Source organism: Drosophila arizonae, chromosome 2 (assembly GCF_054131065.1).
Source record: "Drosophila arizonae isolate 15081-1271.41 chromosome 2, UAZ_ARI_1.0, whole genome shotgun sequence".
NCBI lineage: Eukaryota > Metazoa > Arthropoda > Insecta > Diptera > Drosophilidae > Drosophila > Drosophila arizonae.
This window is the reverse complement of record NC_142922.1, coordinates 27,561,277-27,577,833: the sequence shown is the minus strand read 5'-3', so window position 1 is coordinate 27,577,833 and position 16,557 is coordinate 27,561,277. Positions and strand designations below refer to the sequence as shown.

Sequence of the window (16,557 nt, the reverse complement as noted above, 5' to 3'; positions counted from 1 at the left end):
TCTTCTTCTTCGCGCAGTTGGGGCAGCGGCGCAAATCCCTGGGGTCCGGATAAGGATGATCAGTTCAGCACGCCCAATCACTACGATGGCATGCTGGAGGTCGTGGGAGTGACCGGTGTGGTGCACTTGGGACAGATCCAGTCGGGCATACGCACGGCCATGCGCATAGCACAGGTGGGTTAAGCATACGCTCTGTGGTCCCGAGCAAGGCACTTAATTCTCTGCCGACTTTTCAGGGTGGTCACATCAAGATACACTTGAAAACCGATATGCCAGTTCAGGTGGATGGCGAGCCATGGATTCAAAGCCCCGGCGAAGTTGTGGTCCTCAAGTCAGCGCTCAAGGTATGTGCGAGCCAAGCATTAAAGGCCTTTGTATATAAGCTAGGATTGCATGCTTCAAATATTCAGTTAGTATTGCATGACAGCTTTCCGTTATCATTTCTTTTGTATATACATACAAGCAATATCATATGGACCCGATGAATTCAAAACATTTGCACCAAAACTCTTTGTCACTGCGCGTTTTTCCACTTCTTTTCCTTTTTATGGTTTCTCTAAAATTTCTGCGTACGTTACTTACTGATTGTACACCTAATGAGTCAGCAACCACAGATCATACTTGACAAACCACCTAAAAAAATTATATTAAGCCGGATAAGAATAATAACATTATTATAAACTAGAAAAGTTTACTGGAAAACAAAGAAAAAGAAAGGAAACAAAAGAAACTTCGCTCTAAGTTATACGACTCGGATTCGAACGACGATTGATTGATGATGATTGATGATTGAAGTTCAGCTTGGTACCTTAACAGATCGCATTTAATTTATAATACTAATGCGAACGCGACTCTTTCGATTAGTCTTGCTAACATTTGACAACCACATTATCCTCCAGTTATCTACATGTTAAACAGCTACAAGCTGAGGAAAATAGCTTAAGAATTTGTTTGTTGACACATTTGTATGCTAAAAGTAGATCGATCTTTGTAAGAAATGATTTGATTGAATTAAAACTGTGTGTGTTTGTTTTTATGTAACGAAAAAAAATAATAATAATAATAATAATGAAAACTGTTTGCATGCAACCAATCAACCAAACCAAACCAAACCAAACCAATCAACCAACAGCCACGTCCTACGTCCTAAAATGCAAATATTACGGTCCAACTGAATAATTGTGTTACACGTATTTTGTAATTTGATTTGTTCATCAAGTTAATCCAGATAATTGTTGTTGATAGCAAGGCAATTGCAATAGAAACCAAACTTTGTCACTGTTAGTGCGTGTCTGTATTCGATATTAATTGTGTTTACATATATATGTATATATACATTTATATATTCGAGCACCTGCTGTCCCCATAAGCCCCACCAGAAATCATGTATATACAAATTTAGTGCAGTATTTGTCCAACTCTATTTTTTGTGTGTATTTTGCAAGATAATTTGATCATACATCATATGAGACGTACATATATATAATTCCGCATCCCCTTTAAAAATATTAAAAGAAGAAGGAAACAAATTGAGAAAGTGAAATAGATTCCTCCGAATTTTATAGACGTTTCTTAATTCTTACTCAGTTTGGAATAAATTGAAAATTTAATTCATTTCGGAACAAACTTTGTTCTTTAGTTTACTTCGATTCAATGTTAATAGATCTATGAATTGTGAAATATTTGGAGAAAAAACTATTGAAATCCTTGAGGAAATGGAGTATGAGAGAGAGCAGCAACCCGATTTGTTACTGTAAATGTTTTGTTTTTCTTTGGGTGTATACGTTGTTGATGTGTTGAGCCGTTGAGATATGTCGCCTTTGACCCTTGTGTGTGTTTTATGCTACATTCAGGCTACCATGCTGAAGAAAACGAAGAGTAAACGACGACTTACGGAGCCGCATATCTCGCCGGCGGTGCTAAGCCTCTCGGCGGCTGGCAGCACCACGGCCATACAGAACACACCGCAACAATCACAGGTGCAACAGCAGCAGCAGCAGCAGCAACAACATCAGCAACAACAGCAGCAGCAACAGCAGCAACAGCAACAGCAGCTGCAACAGGCGCAACAACAGCCGCAGCATGCGGCCGAAAATGGTGACAAGGATATTTCAGTACCGCCTTCGGCACCCTTTGGCAGCACATAGAGTATAGCCTCGGCATACGTGTCCGGTGTACGATATTGGTTCTCCTGTTTCTTTCCATAGGCCGACCCATTACCCAAACAACATACATAGAGAGAGTAACGGCAGGAGGAGAAGAAGAAGAACTAAACCAAATGCCAGCCACAACATGCATGAAAGCGCAGATCTATAGGAAACCTAACAAAATGCTACATACGACTACACATATTATAAGAAATATAAACAACCATCAAAAGAAAGAATCCAAACCTATATACATATATACCAAATCGAAATATACCATAAACTTGTGCAAGCTGGGGTTATCAAAAGCATTGTGAATAAACTGATGCAGTAATTAGACAAACTTTGATGAAAACTCGAAAAGAAAACTCTTTTTATAGAATACTTAAAACCGAACCACCTAAATAATAAGCCACCATCCTCTGACCAAGAGCAACAATAATATAAAGACCACCGCTTTTAAAAAACTTGAACTAGTTGTAAAACGTTAATACACACTTACACACACGCACACATATACACACACACACACACACACAGAATCGCACACACGTCTGAAGAGTTTCTTTAGTTGATTTTGAAAATAATTTTTTGATGCTTTGACCCTTCTTTTGAAATGCGCTTAGAGTGTGCAGGGCCTAATTACAACTAATCTGCACACATACACACACTCACATACTATATATACACTGAGCAAAAAATGTATATTATTTGTTTTCGATTTTGTTGATTACAAATTGCTAGAGATGCAAATGATTTACCATCTGAAATTTAGTTTATTCCAATTTCGTGCATTTTGCTTGATTTGCTAAACATGATTTTTGATTTAATTCTGATTTGAAATTAATTACTGCCCATTAATACTTTGATTTTCAATATGTAAAAGTTTACAAGCTAACTAACTAACTAATTCAAAAATAATAATGATAATAATAACATAATTTCATTTATGTTAACTCTCCTTTTTATACTCTTTCTCTCTTTTTTCTCTATCTCTCTATATATTACTGAACATAAATTAATATGATCTTTTATAAACAACAACAATTGAATGTATAACATCTATGACACCAACAACTACTACTACAACAACAACATACATTTAATCTGCTCTTAATCAATTTAATCAATTTATGCACCGGACGCCAAAAAATTTCAATATTTCAATTTAACCTCTTCAACTTGATTAATCGATTTGTGAATCATGCCTCACCTACTTAGGCCACCATGTTAAAAAAGAATAAACTTAAAATGAAGCGACGCAACACGGAGCCAACCATGCTCGTCGCCGGCTCAGCAACTCCACACCTGTCGCTGGCGCTGCCACCGAGCGTGGGTGAGGTGGGCGATGCCGCCGAGGCAGATGCGGGCCCAAATAATACGGACTTCTGAATATGGTATAGCGAGCGTCTGATTTAACGTGCTCATTGCAGTGTTTACCACATCCACACAGTCACACAACCACACCACTACACCACCGCACAACCACACAGCAGCCACAATCTCATTGTCGATTGCCATAGCAACAGATTGAACTAAAATGAAAGCGAATGAAACAAATCAAAAGAAAAAGCCAAACAACTTTAATCAAAATTAACTCTTTTACTATATGTATATGTATGTATGTGTATTTCTATTCCTATATATGTATATGTGTATAGAGATGGTGTCTATGTCATAGTCATACTATATCATCGATCGTCTGCAATAAGTACGTTAAACTCAAACAGCTCGAAACTCGAACAGTGGCTCGCGAAAGTAACTGACGAGCAGCGCGGCCAACACTGTAACTAAATATAACAAAATAAATTTCCAAAAAACAAAAGAAAGAATGAAAAACAAACAAACAAACAAACAACTACAACTATTAAATACTATTTAATGCTATAACTACAGCAACATGAACAAGAACAACAACTATTACTAATACTATAACAGCAGCTGGGCGCAACTGCAAGCATCAGATTTACGCATCAACTACTCAGCATCGTATGTGTGTATGTATGTATGTATGTGTACGCACAGGACATGCATAGTGTGTATTGGAAGTATGTGTGCATGATATATTCAAATAATTATTCCATACACACACACACACACAAACACTCACACACACACTCACTTACTCACACACAGCAATAGTCTGGCAAATGTTGTAAGAAAAGAAATTCAAGTTCAATTATGTTCCTTACCGTTTCGTTCCTAAGTGTGTATAAAAGAAATCAACGACAGATTAGTGATACCATTAATAAGCAAGAAGAAGAAGAAGCTAAAGAAAACCAAAAACAAAACCAGCGCAAAGAGCATAGCAACATATAAAATAGTACAAAATTGAATTGTTAAATAATTGTTTGTTGGTATCAACTGACGAAAAGAAAATAATGAATCGTGACAAAACAAAAGAACAAAAATTAACGAATTTGGCAACGGCAGCAATGACCGCCAGATGGCGGAACAGTGCTGCCCAGCGTTCTAGCGCAACCTACACGGAAAAGTAACAAAAAAAAAAAAAAAAAAAAAAAACGAAAAAGAAAAAAAAACACACACAAAAAGCTTAAACATAAATGCTACGACAGATGCGAGAAAATTCTTACGAAGCTTTTGTTTTCAACAAAATCGCTGCAAATTGCATAGTATGTATAGACATATAAACTATTAGGGACGCAACAATTCGCATATGAAAATCAAAAGATCGTTAGGCCAAACGGAACTAGCGATAGAAATTTTGTACTACAAATTCGAGTGCACCGACACATACACATACATGCATATGTATATAACAGGTGCATGTGTATGTATGTATGTGCATACGGATGTGCGTACGATAAGATGCATGAAAATTATGAATGAGCTAAACAAAAATCTGGATTGTGCAATTGGTATGAATTTTCTCCACTGTTGTGCAAATATTATTCAAAGTAAACGAATGCATTTTCTTACAGAAAAACAAAAACAAAACAAACAAAAAAAAAACAATGTGCCTGATTACAAAGTATTTCTGTCCGATTGTCCGCCTTTGGTGGTCGGCCAGTCGGTCAGTTAGTCAGTTTTTGGGGCACGTAAGTATTTCACATGCATTTGAACATTTTTGGATGTTGAACCCACTTACAGAAAAATGGAAAAACAAAAACAAGATATAGAAATGAAAAGGAAGGTAGATGAGGAAAAGAAAAGAACCGGAGACACTACAATTTCAACTTCAAAACGCTTATAAAAAACAATTTTTGAAAACTTTTTAACTATTTTTACATTAAATGTTTTTGTTAAACACAAGACACACTGAGAAAACTTGCTGTAATACCGTTATCCCTGCTGGGGATGGGGCGCATGTGCATGGTCTGCACTCGCGGTTATTCGCATGCACAAGCTTCCCATCCCCACACACGATACACGTGAAGGCGACTGGAAGTGGGAATAACCGGTTCCAATGAGAAGGAACTCCTTGCAGAGTATTTCCAGTCGCCTTTTCCAACACACACAAGCATACACGCACACCCACACACACGTACAGCAGACACAAAAGCAGACCGTTTTTAACTCATTTACTGTTATGCTAACACGGAAATCGCATAACAGTCGCCCAGCAAATCCAAAATCCAAATATAAACACTCACCCAAACATTTTGTTCATGCCGACTTCTAAAGAGACATCACACGACTTTTGCGTTCAGCAAACCACCTCGACCTGTTGCAGTTAAGGGGCTCGGTGCTTGGGGTTAATCAGACCACACCCGATTTCCGTGAATTTCCTAGCGATCGCACACGTTTGGCGCCGGGACAGTCGTCTATGCAATGGAACAAAACAAAAAAAATGAATGCGCGTCAAAAAAAAAAAAAAAAAATTAATATAATATTACAAAAATGGAAAGAGTAATTTTCTTTTAAAATTAAATTACTATTATTTGGCTATGATGAAAAATCCGACTTAACCTCTCCCATATTGCATAGACCACTGCGAAGCGCGACGTGTGGCCTTTCGCCAAACTTATTCGAGTTCGAAACAAACTGATTCGAGCTCGAATCGATTAGCCACTGGCACAAAAATTGCAGCTCGCAGGTGATTTGATTTCTTGCCTAATTTATAACACAAATATACTGCAACAAAACCACACAAAGTTTTTTTCCAACATTTTAGTTATGTTTCTTTTATTATGTATTGAAAAACTTAGTGTAAGTAAAAAAAAAAAAAAAAAAACAAAAATGAATTAATATAATATGCTATTCAAAGAAATCCAAAACATAATTACCAACAAAAAATACACACAAAAAACCCAAAAAAAATTTAAAATTAAAAAAAAAAAAAACAACAAAAACATACAACTAAAAATACTAATTATAGTACATACATTGATGTAGTGTTAATATTAAGCAAAAACCACAACAAAAAAAAAAAAACAAAAAAACAAAAAAAATAAAAGAAATAAATAAATAAAACAAAAGCAAAATTATAAATCCAATAACAACATTTGAGAGCCAACTATAAAATTGTTTCATGAACTCAAGATAACAAAACAGAACAAAATCCATACATAAATGTACAAGTAACTATTTTTCTCTAAAAACCAAAGTAAACTGCAACACTTTTTGCTCCATATTAAATTAATCTTTTTGCAGGCAGAGGATATAATTGAATGAAATAAGTATGTTATGTATATTAAAAAAAACTGAAACAAAAAAACAGAAGAATTAAAACAAAACAAATGATAAAAGCAAAATTTGTCAACCCAAATTCAAAATGGAAATCGTTGCGGAAATTGTTAAACAGACTACGCATGCAAATACGGAATTTATAATGTACAATGGGAATCGCTTTAAAGTCTATAATGATCATTTTGTTGTAATGCAAAAAAAAAAAAAAAAAAAAAAAAAAAAAAAATAGCGAATATCCAAATCCAAAATCCGTTTGACAGAACGAAAAATTCGTGAAGCATAAAAAAAAACAGATATGAAAAGGAAATAACTGCAAAATAAATGTAATTGACATAACAGAATTCCAACAATTTGTTTTTATTTAATTGGGGCTCAAGTATGTAAGTATTATAATACTGAAGCAGCTGTGCATTATTCGTTAATAATCCAAAAACAGTTCGACCAACTCTCAAGAAAGAGTCTGCAAAGTTTATAACTGAGAAAAGCAATGTAATATTCTATAATTAGAATCAATACGATGGAGAGAGTCTCTTTGCAATCGTACCAAATCTCTGGCAAAGCTAAATTTATTAGACATTGAAAAAAAAAAAAAACAAAAACAAAAATGTATACTCACTCTCTATCTACTTCGTGAACGCTCCACTACTAAAAATGACAGCAGAGTTTATATTTGAGTAAAACGAAGCAAGCATTCTAGCTTGGGAGAGAGTGCTCCCATTGGTCACTTAAAACTCGGCTGCAACAAAGACTACCGATGCTGGGTCAACATTTGAGAGCGAGTCAATGTGTGAGTGAAAGTCGCCCTACATAAAGGGCAGTAGCTGCAGCATTTCTTCAGTCGCCCAGGCGCAGTCGGGACCAGTCGTGCAGTGCAGTAAAGTAAAGTGTCGTCAATGAGCGCTTAGCTAAGCATTAAAAGCTTAGAGGAAATGATGGGGGAAATACTTGGAGGAACTACTTGCTACTTTTGTCGGTTGTTACATTTTGCTGTGCTACTTACCTTATCCAACAGAATTGGCGAAATCTTGCCGCACACGCATGCGCACGCACGCACGAATAAGAAAATTTTACCCTATTTCAGTAAGTATTTTTAAATAATATTCAATCAATTTTTGTGTTTACTACATTAACTTGTCAAAGAATGTCCCAAATAATCTATACAAACGATTCTACTAGAAGTGCAAAAATTTAATGAAATTCCTACTTAAGATTCCAATCAGAAATAATCTTTTATTTATTAAAGAAAATTGTGGTTGGTATACATATATATATTACTTAAAAACTATAATTTTTAATTACCGATTATAAGGTAATGCTTAATACATACATATTTTAATAAGATAACAATATACACTTAGATAAACTGTACTACATTATGAATGCCTGCTGCCGCGTCTCAATCGTAATAATGAGTACCACAATCAAATGGCATAAAATAATTATCGTACATATCATGAGAAAAACATAAAGAATAACAAATTGTTGACTCGACGAAAATATCAACTATTTATTGTTGTCGGTATCAGACGAAGCACCCGATTGAAGAGGGGGCGTTGAGCGTCCATCGAAATTCTGTTGATTAACCAAGCGTTGACGTTCTAAATACATGGACACCTTTATATTTCGGACCTGATGATTATGTATAAGTTTTAGCAACGCGATGACTCCAATACCCACTGAAATGGCAAAAGCTCCCCAAGCGCCAAACTTTAAAGGAATACAAATCATATTTATTGTATTATTTACTATAACAGGTCCACAATAAAAAACTCACCTGAGTGGTACCCATTTCAATGTAGAATCCTGATGTATTAATCTTTTCGGTGTCGCCTCTGATAATGTTTTGTCCAGCCGATGTTTCGCACGATGGAAATCGTTCGGTCATTCCATCACACCAGACAATGAAACCCAACGTTATGAAAATTGCGGACAATATGGACATAGCCAGCATCCAAATGCCAAGCACAACGTCAATAAAAAGGGCAATGAAGGACTCCTCCTCCTTCATTCGAACATATCTGAAATAGGCCACAGAATTTTAATTTACACAATCAGACACAATGCTGTATTGTCTATGCTCACCGGTAGATTTGTACGACAGAGATGATGAAGAGAAAGACTCCAGTGATTATGGGAAAATTGCAGAATCCGTCGGAAGCCCAATGAACATCGAACATACCATCCTCCTCTCGCCATTTACCCGTTGTAAAGAGCAAGCAGTGTCCACTGGATTGGCGAATGGTTGTGTATTCACATTATTTATTCTTTCTGAAAAACTGCGTCGTTGAATACATACCAAAACTGATTGAGGTTTATTGATAGCGGCAGAACAATGCATAAGGATAATATAAATAGCAGAACATGTCCAGCTATTTGACTAAGCAAAAGTACATTTGCTAACGCCATTTCTATGCAAAAAATTCTTGCTAGTGTTTTTATATTATTGTTTGGTTTACAACAGGGCTGGGGATACACACTGAAAAATAAAACGGTCTTTGTTAGCGCAAAAATATCTAAATATTAAATACTAAAAATACCACTAGCAATACAATTGACAAATGTTTATAAATGGTTACTAAATTGTTAATTCTTATTTTGTGAGGCCTATGACGCATAAATTTGATTGAGTTTTTCTTAAATAAAGTTTATTAAATATAAATAAACTTTTGTGAAGTTTTTTTCAACTCCAATAATTTAAAAAATAAAAGTAATTAATAGACTATGCTAGTAGTTACTTACTGACCCTAATTAATAATTATTTTATTTATTATATTTTTAAATTTAAATGAATCACAATCAGCTGTAGCTGACTACTGTTACTGCAAGTATGGAAATGTGTTTATATGCTACAATTTGCTGTCATTTTTAGTACCAATGTGATTTCACTTGCTGGAAGTTATTTAATGTGTACAATATAAATACGCATATAACGTTAGGAAACAATGTTAACGAGCATTATAAAAATGTTTGTTACAGTTGCTACAAAATAGTTTTTAATTTATTTACACACGGATTGTTGAAAACATTGCATATTGTTAGTATTTTTTTTAATTCCTTTTTGGGTCAGCTTCGGGCATTGGGCAACACTGTTCCTAAAATCGTAAAAAATTGTTAAATTTGTTTACATTAAATTGGATCTCCGCACAAGGTAAATGCAGTTTTAAAATTTTGGAACAAATGCCAACAATTGGTGTAAATTGCTTAAATAAAAGGCTACGGATCTTGTGTAACTATCTGGTCTTCTGAAAGTGCTACGAGTGTGTGGCAAAATGCAAATGAAGTGGGAACAAAGAGCAATTAAAAAGATAGTAAAAATGAAACAAATTGAAAAACAAGGGTTTCACTACTTTCTCTCTCTTCTGTCTTTCAAACAGATAACGCAATGAGATTGCATTAGGCAATTGCGCGAAGGTGAAGATTGCATTCGCGCGTTAAAAATATATAATGAAAATAATTTTACACCCACAGAAAAAAAAGAAAACGACGGCGCTCACTGACGCACTTTCAATTGAAATAGGGAGGTGAAGCACAAGCAGCAGCAATTCGATGTTTTGTTTATGAGCTATGGCTTTGTAGCATTCAAATCGGCAGCCGAGCAGCAGCAGGGGGCAAGAGCAAATGTCTGGAAGCAATCTGCAGTGGAACAGGACAAGGAACAGCAACATCAGCAGACACTACAAGGACAACAACGACAAAAGTGCGGGCTATTAAATGCGAGCATCATCCTGTAGAAGAAAAAAGAACGAGCTGTGTCAGCGCGCGGGTGCAAATAGCTAACGAATAAGAGTTACAAAACTAAGGTGGCCAGTGACTTTATTGCCAAGGTAAGTATGTTGCAATCCAAAGTAGGTAATATTTATCCATGCCATAATATATTTCAGCATTAGCTGGATGTGATACGCTTGGCTGGCGTTTGATTTACATGCTAGACAAAAGATCCTTTAGACTTCTTTTCGTTGTTCTCTTGTGTTAATTGAACCTTGATCATCAACGTGCACTGCCATTAACTATAAAAATATATATATAGAAAAATAACATAATTGGTAGATTTAAACTTAAACGTCGCAGCAACAGCAGCAGCTAAAATGTCCAACTCCCACTACAACAACCACCAGCAACACCACAACAACTACCAGCAGCAACAGCCGCAACACTCCAATAGCAATGGGGACGATAGGCATGAGGAGTATCAGCAGCAGCAGCCGGTACACTACTCGCAGCACTATATGAATGGTCATGGCATGCGGATAAAGCCACTGGACACCGTCGCTGTACCGGACATGTGTCTCTACTGCTTCGAGGTACTTGACTGTGAGCTCAATAATATTGAGGGCCCAGCTGTTCCGATGTTTAGCAATGATGCCTATCCGTTGTTTGTGACATGGAAAATCGGACGGGACAAGCGATTGCGAGGTTGTATTGGCACCTTTAGCGCCATGGAGCTGCACAATGGACTTCGTGAATATGCACTGACCAGTGCATTTAAGGATTCACGCTTCGCACCCATCTCGCGCGATGAGCTGCCCCGGCTGACGGTGTCTGTTTCCATCTTGCAAAACTTTGAGGAGGCTCAGGGTCATCTCGATTGGCAATTGGGTGTCCATGGTATTCGGATTGAGTTTTTCACCGAGCGCGGCCTAAAGCGCACAGCCACCTACCTACCGCAAGTGGCCACAGAGCAAGGGTGGGATCAACTACAAACCATTGACTCGCTATTGCGCAAGGGTGGCTATCGGGCAGTTATTACTCAGGACCTGCGCAAGTCCATTAAGCTGACGCGCTATCGGTCACAGGAGATCCAGATGCACTATAAGGAATATCGCGAGCACCTGGAGCGTCGCGGTGTCCAGTTTGGCAAAGTACAATGCTAACAATTAGAAAACCAACCGTCGGGACAATGATCCTGGCTCAGGGCAGGCGTGGTTTTCCTCTTGCTCCTGCTATTATTGGCCATTGAGTTGACCCAAAGCATGGGATTATTTACGAACGGCTTTCCCTACTCTTGAGAAACTATTTCAATAGAAGTTGTCAGTTGCGTCAACTAAGTTCGCCCATATACATTTTTTACAATATATTCTTAGTCCTTTTCAGGACTGACGTGTCGTCGCATTAAGTGACGTGAATTTTAACTTACTTTTCATTAAAACAAGAAATGCTTAATATGCTAACCAAAATTCAAAGCAATATTTGGTAGTAAATAAAACAGTTCATTCTATAATTAGTTCTTATAAGTTCGTTATTTTCATCCAATTACTGGACAGTTTTTCTTACAAACTCAAAAATAAAAAAAATATATAAATAAATAAATAAAATTAAAAAAAAAAATACAAAAAAAAACTAAAAAATTATATACATCAAGAAATATATGTATGTATATTGCAAAATACCAATACAAATAATAATTCAATTTAATAGTTCAACAATAATATATTTCATAGTTTTAACAATTACAACAAATTACTGTACTAACTCTATGCGCAATAAATAAAATGTCGGCTTTTTTCTGCAGAGCCGCACAAGTTAAAGCGAACTATTCCTTAGTCCTTTCCAGATTGGTTGAAAGATGGAGATTGCGAATGATTCAAAGTAGTACGAAATATACTTTTTGTCATCTTTATTGCTGTTACATATTCTTGTTCTTTATTATTTCTAAAGCATATTTGATATCTATGAGTAATTATAATCTATATGACTATGTCTACATATGTATGTATGTACGTATAAGAACTTGCCTCTGGGGTTTGATCTATTTTCAGATATAGTTTTCGTATTGGCTATATCAACGGTAAAGCTAAGGGAATGCATTGTTGATTGCGCCATCAGGTCAAGCTAAAGTAAGTGTAAAGCAGCGAAGGAATGCTAATTGTAAGGCTAAATGGGCCCGCTATAAATATATATATTGTTAACAATTATTGTAAGCATTGAGTATTACTTTTCATCATTTTATAAAACGTATGAAAAAACTATGTTATTTGGCTGAATTTCAGCACTTGCAGCAAAGTTTCTGTACTGCATATTTGTGTATGCACAAGCATAAATATTTAGCTATATATTGTAAGCATGGGTGTTTCAATTTGAATTGCGTCAAAAACGTATAGCAGTAGTATTATAGTCGTCAGTGGTTATATCGCATACATGTAAATAATGTTGCAAGCGTTGTGGCTGCCAATTGAGAAACTTAACAAATTACGTATGTTGTGATGTGCGGTGCGATGTGATTTGCTGTTCAGTCTCAATGCATGCATAGAAACTGCTCCAAGCACGGGCACTAGGTGGCCGAAAGAGCACTCCACTCAAATCGTGGGTTTTTCGAGTGTGTTACAGGCAGGCAATCGGGCTCGACCAATTTCCAAACACCATCCACCTGTTCAACTGTGACCAGGCTGCAGTAGGGTATTTTGTGGATAACCTGGCGCAGCTCGTTGGTATTGCGAGCTGCACCGCCAGTCAGTTGGCGCGAGCAAGTGTCCAGCGTGGTGGCATGTGCGACAATAAGAATATTGCCAGCTGTAAGAATTACAATAACTCTATTTAATTGTCCTGTGAATGAGGATCTTTATAGATACTCACTGGTCCGCTCGAGCAGCTGCAGCAGCACTTCATGATTACGCATATAAAACTGTTCCGTTGATTCCTTTAACTGAGATGCCAAATCTGTGGCCTGCTGCACAGGCTCGTAGTTCAAGTCAATATCGTACTTGGAATCAATGAGCTCTTTGCTGCTTAACCAATCGGGCACACCATTAGGATACCACGCCATCCACTCAAACAGTCCAGGCTCCAGCTTAATTTTGTGTTTACCACTCAATTCAAGGCCCTCCAAAGCACTCGTACATGTTTGCACGCATCGGTATGAGGGCGAGCAGTACACATGATCGATTTGCACGTTTGCATCCAGTAGAGCCTCACCGGTTAGACGCGCTTGGTAGACGCCCACATTTGTCAATGGGGAGTCGTTTTGCCAGCCTTCGGGGCTGTTGCGACGATGCGGTAATACCTTCGGCATATTGAGATCTTTGCGCATATAATTGCCGAATTCATCAAAGCAATACGGTATCCAGGTACCAAATGTGAAATCCACTCGTTCGCCATGCCTCATAATATATACCTTCCGATTCTTGCTGGGCCCAACATCCAATGCGTTTGGCTGCAAGTGTGGGTGTGAATGGTCCGAGTGCACGCTGAGTGTATCATCCGGTCGGGGTGACTGCTCTGCTAGTGGCTCCACCATGATCTCATCAATGTTCTTAGATATTGAGTTGGAAGACAGATTCGCCGTTATCTCAATAGTAGGCGTGTGTTGATTATGTTGAAGAGAGAGATTGTGACTGTTTAGGAGCTGCACCGACGGCAATTCCAGGCAGGGCTGCAAGGTCTGGCGCAAGTATTTTTCAACGCTCTGCTCTGACTCCTCAAAAGAAGATCCCTCTATAATCTCCGGATGCTGTGCGACTAAAAATAAATTTTAATGGCGGAATGAAAATTTTGAAGAGCTTTGTTTCAACTTACTTTGTTGTAAGTCTCGTTGCCGCTCCTCGGGCTCTATGGATATACTCCGTCCGTCAACAATGTCAATATCTTCGGCAGAGTTAAGCGACGATGCAACACTCTTTGAAAGCTGAACCACTCGATGCAGTGTCCAGGCATCCGATTCAGCGGTGCGCTCCGTGTAATTAACTGGCAAATGACCAGTACTGCCTGTTAGCCAAGATATTCCCTCTGCCCAGCCGTCGCTCGAACTATCAATGCCTTCGCTGTTTAAGTAGATATAGTCGCCAATGCGCAGCTCCAGCTCGTCCGTTTCATGTGGATTATGGGGATAAACTACTTTCATCACCTACAATTTGTAAGAATCAATTAAATTTTCATTGTCCAGTCGATGCGAACAGTGCGTTGTGCTAACTTGTTTGGTGGCCAGTCTTGGGTCGCGGGAATACAAACGCAGCTCCCAATTGGATGCACAGCTGGCATCGAGGGTTTCCACAAGTGATTTCAGTGCATTGAATTGTGACTGCGGAAACTGATAGGCGAGCGTCAGGTGCAGGCTCTTTACGTGTGGCTCGAGTGAAATGGCTACGGGTAACAAAGTGTGTTAGACCAATTTCTAAGTCCAAACGCTACGTATTAGTCTCTACAACTATATATTGATAAGGGCGTAATTAGTATGTGTATTTATGTGCAAATTTTCCCCAAGATAATCTGCGCGTAAAAATAGCCATTTAGTGAGCAAGATAAGAGTGAAGAACGTAATTTCAAATACTAAGCATGCGAGTGTAAAAATGAACAAGGAACTAATTGGAGAGGGTTTACTCTAGCTAAATTAATGGCGCTTACATCGACTGCTGCGCGGAATGCAGCGGGTGCCCGAGGAAACTGCTCCACACCAAGGGAAGCAGGCGACAATGGCGTCCAGCTGTTCGTAAGTGTCGCTTATAACTGTGCTCCGTTACCAATATTGTTGTCCATCGCAAACGGTTAGTGTGTGTGTGCAGGCAAAGAGATAGGAAGAGAACGAAACCGTAAGCCACGCCAAAACAGAATTTAACCGAACCGAAGGCATCGGCAACAAACAGATAACCAGTTAAATAGTGCAAAACCATAATGAAAGAAACAATGCAACTGCAACCAAACAAGAGATGCAATGGGGCCCAGCATACTTGAGTTGGACACCTCCTTAACATATTGTAAAGCAAGACGTTTCAAGTAGTTGGCATCATCCTCGGCCACAAAGAAACCCATGAAGTTCTGGCTCATATATGGCTCCAATTTAATTGGGCGATCCAGCAAAGCACCAGTCATATCTACGACTTGCTTAAGTGCCTTCGATAGCTGAAGCGAGCATTCATCGGGAGCCTGGCAATAAAAAATAGAGTTTGTTTTAATGGATTTATTTATAATTTATCTGATGCTCACCTTAAAGAATGATACTAGCGTTATGTGCGGCACATAGTTGTGTGCCCCATTCCAACCACACATTTGACGTGATTTTGCCCAGAACTCCTCCAGCTGCTGCAAAAATGGTCCAGTTGGGCACGCATATATGATATACTCGCGTGGTGAGCATTCATCCAATGTCGCATCATTGACATGGGCCAGAAGCCAATCAGATGCTATCTGTACGCCTCTATTGCCGGTTGAGGCTAGAGCCTTTTCACTGTTGTGGAGTTGGGGTAAGGTACAAAAAAAATCAATAAATATCGGTGTGACGATTTCAGTTTTTTAGCGTCTACTTTTAAACAAATAGAAGATAAATCATTACGCTGATACCTACGCTCTATGCTTTGGGAATCCCATTTGCAGCAACGTCTGGAGCGGAGTCAAATGTGGCTTCATGGCTTGGCAGATACGAGTTGGTGTTTGGTTCTTGCGTGGCGGTAATGTTGCCATGTTTACTTTTATTGCGATATCTTAAAGGAATACCCACTCCACACACTCAATTTGTTGAGAATTACACTCTGTGTTTTATTTATTGTTCTGGCTAAAATTGTTACAATCTATTTTGTTTTTCGTTATGGCAGTGTGACCAATAGCAAGTATAATTTTAATATGTGTAAAGTTAGAGCTGGTAGTGTTGTTGATATTCATATGCCTGCTATAGTTTGCTTTTTAACATCGGATTGTATGATTTGGATTATAAATTATAATTTTCGAAATGAGATGGAATTAATATAATTCATTTAGAATCAACAAATATCACATGTTAAAAGTGAAAAATTACAAATACAAAGATTTGTAATCGGAATGAGAATGCCTCTGCAAT

General features: G+C 37.8%; 4 protein-coding genes across 23 annotated transcripts in view; 2 read left to right on the top strand and 2 right to left on the bottom strand.

Moving 5' to 3' along the window:
- The window catches only part of LOC108612762 (uncharacterized), a 30,484-nt gene extending 20,276 nt beyond the window's left edge, over positions 1 to 10,208 (top strand). For 16 of the 19 annotated variants that reach the window (XM_089473577.1, XM_089473596.1, XM_089473557.1 and 13 more), the window contains exons 16-18: positions 18 to 174; positions 237 to 344; positions 1,854 to 2,515. In XM_089473577.1, the coding sequence (XP_089329703.1) occupies positions 18 to 174; positions 237 to 344; positions 1,854 to 2,147 (559 nt within the window). In that variant the 3' untranslated portion in view covers positions 2,148 to 2,515. Of the gene's footprint in view, positions 1 to 17; positions 175 to 236; positions 345 to 1,853; positions 2,516 to 3,368; positions 9,946 to 10,171 lie in introns of those variants that run through there. The other 3 variants (XR_016270926.1, XR_016270924.1, XR_016270925.1) reach the window with 2 other exon arrangements.
- Positions 8,002 to 9,229, bottom strand: LOC108612914 (transmembrane protein 179). Its single transcript, XM_018005992.2, has 4 exons — positions 9,094 to 9,229; positions 8,880 to 9,023; positions 8,572 to 8,815; positions 8,002 to 8,504 (listed from the first exon to the last, which is right to left on the bottom strand). Exons 1-4 carry the CDS (start codon positions 9,201 to 9,203, stop codon positions 8,301 to 8,303), a joined length of 702 nt encoding a protein of 233 aa, XP_017861481.1. The 5' UTR covers positions 9,204 to 9,229; the 3' UTR covers positions 8,002 to 8,300.
- Positions 10,209 to 10,398: 190 nt separating the features above from the next.
- LOC108612892 (uncharacterized protein CG5902) lies at positions 10,399 to 12,327 on the top strand. The gene is made up of 2 exons (XM_018005954.2): positions 10,399 to 10,621; positions 10,679 to 12,327. Exon 2 carries the CDS (start codon positions 10,883 to 10,885, stop codon positions 11,666 to 11,668), a length of 786 nt encoding a protein of 261 aa, XP_017861443.1. The 5' UTR covers positions 10,399 to 10,621; positions 10,679 to 10,882; the 3' UTR covers positions 11,669 to 12,327.
- On the bottom strand, positions 12,205 to 16,502 carry Epp (Ecdysteroid phosphate phosphatase). Of its 2 annotated transcripts, XM_018005831.2 has the most exons (8): positions 16,069 to 16,502; positions 15,711 to 15,951; positions 15,455 to 15,650; positions 15,132 to 15,233; positions 14,701 to 14,870; positions 14,307 to 14,634; positions 13,368 to 14,249; positions 12,205 to 13,304 (listed from the first exon to the last, which is right to left on the bottom strand). In XM_018005831.2, the coding sequence occupies exons 1-8, from the start codon at positions 16,182 to 16,184 to the stop codon at positions 13,066 to 13,068; spliced, it is 2,274 nt and encodes a 757-aa protein (XP_017861320.1). In that variant the 5' UTR covers positions 16,185 to 16,502; the 3' UTR covers positions 12,205 to 13,065. The 2 variants fall into 2 exon arrangements, with proteins under 2 accessions (XP_017861320.1, XP_017861330.1); XM_018005841.2 differs by lacking the exon at positions 15,132 to 15,233.
- Between the last annotated feature and the right edge of the window lie 55 nt (positions 16,503 to 16,557).